Source organism: Berghia stephanieae, chromosome 2 (assembly GCF_034508935.2).
Source record: "Berghia stephanieae isolate SIO BIC M18660-M18661 chromosome 2, UCSD_Bste_1.3, whole genome shotgun sequence".
Classification (NCBI taxonomy): Eukaryota; Metazoa; Mollusca; class Gastropoda; order Nudibranchia; family Aeolidiidae; genus Berghia; species Berghia stephanieae.
The window spans coordinates 114,945,812-114,951,211 of NC_088361.1; the positions used below are offsets into that span (position 1 = coordinate 114,945,812).

General features: G+C 36.4%; 1 protein-coding gene across 1 annotated transcript in view; it reads left to right on the forward strand.

The window, feature by feature from the left end:
- Positions 1-5,075, forward strand: part of LOC144966312 (tetratricopeptide repeat protein 37-like) — a 56,891-nt gene extending 51,816 nt beyond the window's left edge. The window contains exons 43-44 of the mRNA XM_078902549.1: positions 699-840; positions 4,324-5,075. Coding sequence (XP_078758675.1) covers positions 699-840; positions 4,324-4,401 — 220 coding nt within the window. The 3' untranslated portion in view covers positions 4,402-5,075. The remainder of the gene's footprint in view (positions 1-698; positions 841-4,323) is intronic.
- The last annotated feature ends 325 nt before the right edge of the window (positions 5,076-5,400 follow it).

Genomic DNA, 5,400 nt, shown 5'->3' on the forward strand with positions numbered 1-5,400 from the left:
ACATGGTTTGTTTGTTGTTTTTTGTTTTAGATTAGCAGCTTTAGTTAAAGCAGAGTGACAGTAATTCAGGGGTGGAATCTTGCTCAGATCCATGGAGTTCCGCAAAAATCATCTTTTGATCCTTGGATATAATTGATTGTGTATTTGGTCCTCGGAAAGGACTTGGGGAATATCGTTGAAGGGTAAAAATGGAACCACTTAAGTGCCGACACACAGTATAACCTCATTTCATTTACTAATGTCACAAAGCAGAGCCATGTAAGCAGAGTAATCTAATCCTGGTCAGTTCTGGCGTTTTTGTCTCTCACTTTAAGTCATGATTATTGCACTCTCCGCAAAAAATTTCCTATGAAATTGTATCTGAAGGCAAATTATCCTCTTTAATTCGTCTTTGGGAATCCCACCCCTGAGTAATTGTAATGATAACAATGAGCAAATATGGGCAATGCACCCATTCAACTGGGGAGAGATAACAGGCCCTGTAAATATTGACAGACCAGTGGGAAAAGGACATCTAACAGATGTTTATATATTGTACAAAATCTAAATTTTTCAATTATTCAAATGACTTACTTGTAGATTTAATTTTGCAAGTTAAGATGCATTGAGCATTATGCAAACTAAAAATACGTTATATGGATGTGCATAATATTTATTCATTCATTATATTTTTTTTTTATACTCCTACACTTTGCAAGCCATGCCAAGCGACATTTTGCCACAGCACTAGATCTTAGCTCAGGTCGAGCAGATGTAGAAAACTGCAAGTCTCTGGCCAGAAAAGCATTGATGGTTTTACTCTGGGACTCTACAAAACAATCTGATTTGGATCTTATAGAGGTACAGCAAGAAACATGTGTTTTAAAATAAATATATATTTATTTAGATTTTTTTTCATATCTTTCTCATCACAAGCTTCTAAGGAATAGATCAAATAATGTTTAAAGAGGCTTCAAGGACAACATTTATGTTAAATATTTTAGGTTCAATTTTTTTGTCTTTAGTCATCATATTTTGGTCGTCAGTGCAGTGAAGGTGCTATATTAATTTTTTTGATCAATACTTTTACAGTTCCTGGCTTCAGGCAATCCTGCTGTAAAGGTTGGCCAGGTTTGCCATTCAAATTGGTAAAATCAGTTTTAACAATTTTTTAAAGTTTAAATTGGGCCAATTCTAGTTTTGTTGTGATATGTGCAGCTATGTGGTCTTGTGGTATGACACTTGCCTTTGGATCAGAGGTCTTGGGTTCGAGTCCCTCTCTTAGTGGCACAAAGTGAGTCATTGGAGAAGGCTCTTTACTCACATTCTTTCACCGTACTCGAATGTAAAATGAAAAACGAGTACCTGGCCGCTAACAGTATTGTCTTTATCAGAAAAAATTGTAATATTGCCTCACAAACGTCATGTCTCACCCTACATGTTAAATGTTACTGTTGGCTAGCGACCCGTTGTAAAGCGCTTTGAGCATGTTCAATGGATATTGCTTTATATAAATGCTCTAGTTGTTTTTGTTGTTTTTTTATCATCAGGATTCATATTTTTGTCAGAGGGAAATTGATAAAAGTATTTTGTTTCCATCTGTTTCCAATTTGGAAGTGTACAAATTTGTTCTAAGGCATTTGAAAGTAACGATTTATGTCAAGTGGGATAAAAGTTTTGCATTTTAGATACATAGTAATATTTCATGATATGTGACCCTCCGCCTCGAAACGGTATTAAGTCGGATTTTTCAATTTTGGGTTTTTGGTACCCAATCACAGCTTATTTTATGCTTTAAAATTTGGTACCAAATTTATATAATTCTGATTATTTATTGTCGAGATATGACCGTTTGAAGTAGGGAGAGTGTGAAAACCAAGTTTTAAGAAAATCGACTTTGAAGTGAGGCACCGTTTTCACGCACAGTTAAATTAATGGGCAAAGATAACTCCTTAGATACGGGCATCCAAAATTTGACGAGAATAGTGAAATTTGGCATGAGCTTAGCTTATACTTTCACTAATGTACATACAAATTTTTGAAACAATTCAATTATTACTTTTGTAGTTATTCATTATTATGTAAGATGTTCTTAAAACAAATAAAACACTGGAAAAAAAAAAAAACGCCGACAATTGCTCACTTTTTCAAGAATTTTTGATATTTAAATAAAGAATCAATGAAATAGGAATTATTAATGTGAATTTTTTGTCTTATTTAATAGAGAAAATACGATTTCAAAATGCCAAAAGTTAAAGAAGGTTGAAATTTGAAAGTGCAGTTTTGAAACTACGTGAAGCCGGGTGGGCAGGGAAAAAATTATCAAGAAAGAGGATTAGAGAGGATGAGAGAGTAAAATACACACACACACACACACACACACACACACACACAGACACGCACGCACACACACACACACACACACACAAACAGACACACATGGGAGAGAGAGAGAGAGAGAGAGAGAGAGATAGAGAAAAAGAGGAGCGAGAGGGGGAGGGGAGAGAGACTGCTTGTGTTAAGAGGACGCGAGGGAAATATAATAAAGATTGAAACCTGTACAAGTGTGTGTGTGTGTGTGTGTGTGTGTGTGTGTGTGTGTGTGTAGGTGTGTGTGTGTGTGTTTGTATGTGTGAAAGAAACAAAGGGGAGACGGAGAGAGTGAGGTAGACATGAAGAAAGGGATGGAGGCGGAGCAAAGAATTGTAGGGATAGTTTAAAGAAAGCATTTTGTTACAAAGTAAGTCATAGTCAATCAACTGGAAACATATTGACCAATGAGATTGCAATTAAAGAAATGGGCTGGTCAAATCAATCATTGCATTGTTTCCATTTTGAGTCAGATAACAGCTTGAGGAGGAGGGGTGGGGCTTATTGTGTAGTGACTTCCATGAAAACATGTTATTGAATCTCTCAAGTTTTCCTTAGCGTTCCACCACATTGTTCGTTGTCTAAAAAGACCCCCCCCCCCCCCCTTTCTTTCAGTATACAAAGAAAGCACGACAAAACGAACATCTCTCTCTTTCTCTCTCTCTCTCTCTCTCTCTCTCTCTCTCTCTCTCTCTCTCCCTCTCTCTCTCCCCCTCTCTCTGTTTGTCTCTCTCTCCCCTTCATCTACCTATCTATCTATCTATCCACCTATCTATCTACCCATCCATCCATCCATCCATCAATCCATCCATCCATCAATCTATCTATCTATCTATATGTCTGTCTGTCTGTCTGTCTATCTATCTATCTATCTATCTATCTACATATCTATTTATCCATTAATAGGTTTGTCTCTCTGTCTGTTTATCTATCCATCCATTTCATTTTTTAGTTACAGTTCATTAATTGTTGAAGGCTCTATCTATTATTCTGCTTTTGTACTTAAAATTAAATATTTATCCTACAACAATCTCTGTAAGTGTAAGATTAGGCAACTGTTGTCCTATTAAAGTCTTAGCATATCCTATAATTTCATGAATAATTAAAGAGGGACAAAGGAGGACCCCCACCTCAATCATTACCCAATACAGCTAGACACAGATATAAAAGCACGTGGTGTGTATCAAAATGCACAAACACACACGTATGTCACACACGCATGCTGACGTCATGAAGCATCGCCCGAGCATTATGGCTTACAGCCACAGCGCATGTAATGAGCGTTGACCAATCAGAATCATTCATTTGTAAGGTTGTCAGGGAAAAACCTAGACTTGTTTACAGTTTTTGAAGTTCATTATTGGTTGAACCATGAAATTGTGGAAACAGTCATGCTTTCTCTGAGATAGATAAAGACACGCCCTTTGCTGTGATATCTTAAATCTTATTGGTGGAGAAAAAGACTCGGTATTACTAAGCTTTGGAAAGGGTGGCTCTCTGAGAGAAAGTCAACTCTCGTTTTGAATGTGTCACTGATAGTTGCATTTTTAAACTTGAAATTTATATAACTTATCGTCAATGTTTATGTTGAATTATTATGTTTTCATGTAGAAAAATTATTGTAGTTTCTGAAACAACCAAAAACTGAAATTTGATAATTTTGACCATTTCCACTTTAAAACCGGTTTTCTTCGTTTTCCAAATCCCGACTTAATACCGGTTCGAGGCGGAGGGTCACATATTGTGCTTGTCTCATGTCTGTTGTTGTGGTGTTCTCAGTAAGCAGTATCAGAATTAGTTGTACGACATCTCCAGATATTGTGAAAAAATGTCTCTTTATAATTATGCAACTTTAGCATCGCTTCTAATTCTTTTTATTTTATTAATTAGTTGGGTTTTTTAATTTTTCGTTTTTCCAGGCATTGGATTTTTAGCCTAATAATGTTCTTTTTCCATTTCTTTTTTTTTTCAAAGGCCCTTCTTGATGACGCCAAATCAGAGACAGATTTGGCAACAATTGAGTTTCATGGAAAGCTGAAGAGAAAAAAATAATCATTGGAGCCGGAGTCATGCCTGTTATTAATAGTATAGTTAACCCTGATTTAGTGCCAATTGAATGATTCAATACCAATACTAGGCACTGGTATTTATTCAACCATCGGTTATTGTTATGTCCAAGTGCTCTTAACCCTCTCCTTACCAACTAAGGGATAATCGTCACATTACGATACAATCAGCACTTTTATTATTTAAATTTCTTTTTTTCCATCATAAAATTTAAAGAAAATGGACAGTGTGTTGTAGAGCATGTTTTGCTAAAGAATTTATGTACCGCCAGAATTCTACTGCTATTGTGTCTGAGTGATAAAATATCTATTTTTGTTTTAGTTGGGTTTGAAGTTTTGGGGAAAATCGTGAAAATGGCTGGTAAGGAGAGGGTTAAAGAGCACAAGAGAACAATGGATTCCTGGACTGGATGTGATGTTGGTCAGTTTCTCCGTGCTTTATAATTAAATTTTGATCATTGTCGTTATGTGGGTGGAAAGGGGGGAGCAGGGGAGAACAGTTTACAATTTCTAAATAAAATTAAAGGCAAAATTCAACTTGTGAATACAATTTTAAATATTTAGTTTTTCAGAGCTGTTATCTGGTTGATACTAAAAGGATTTCATCAAAGTGTTTTTCACAGCCTTGGAAATACCCACATTAGCATCAGACAAAAAAAATCATTTTAAACAAGTTCACATCAACAGACTGGGGAGATAGTGTTAACCCGCAAAAATGAGATAGAGGGGGGGGGGGGGGGGGGGGGGGGGGGGGGGGGGGGCTTTTCTAACTCCAAAGCCTGCTAGGCTAATCCAGTTGCTGAGCAGTCAGGGCTAATAATGATCTGTGACTGCTTAGCCTTCAGCCATCAGTGTTCATGGCACTCTTTTCTCACCCTCTCTTTACATTGACTGTGACGATAATCATAAAAAGAGTACTTCGTTCAAGGTTTTGATTAGTACAATCAATAATTAAGTGGATTGGTGCTAAACTAGGATATCTCCC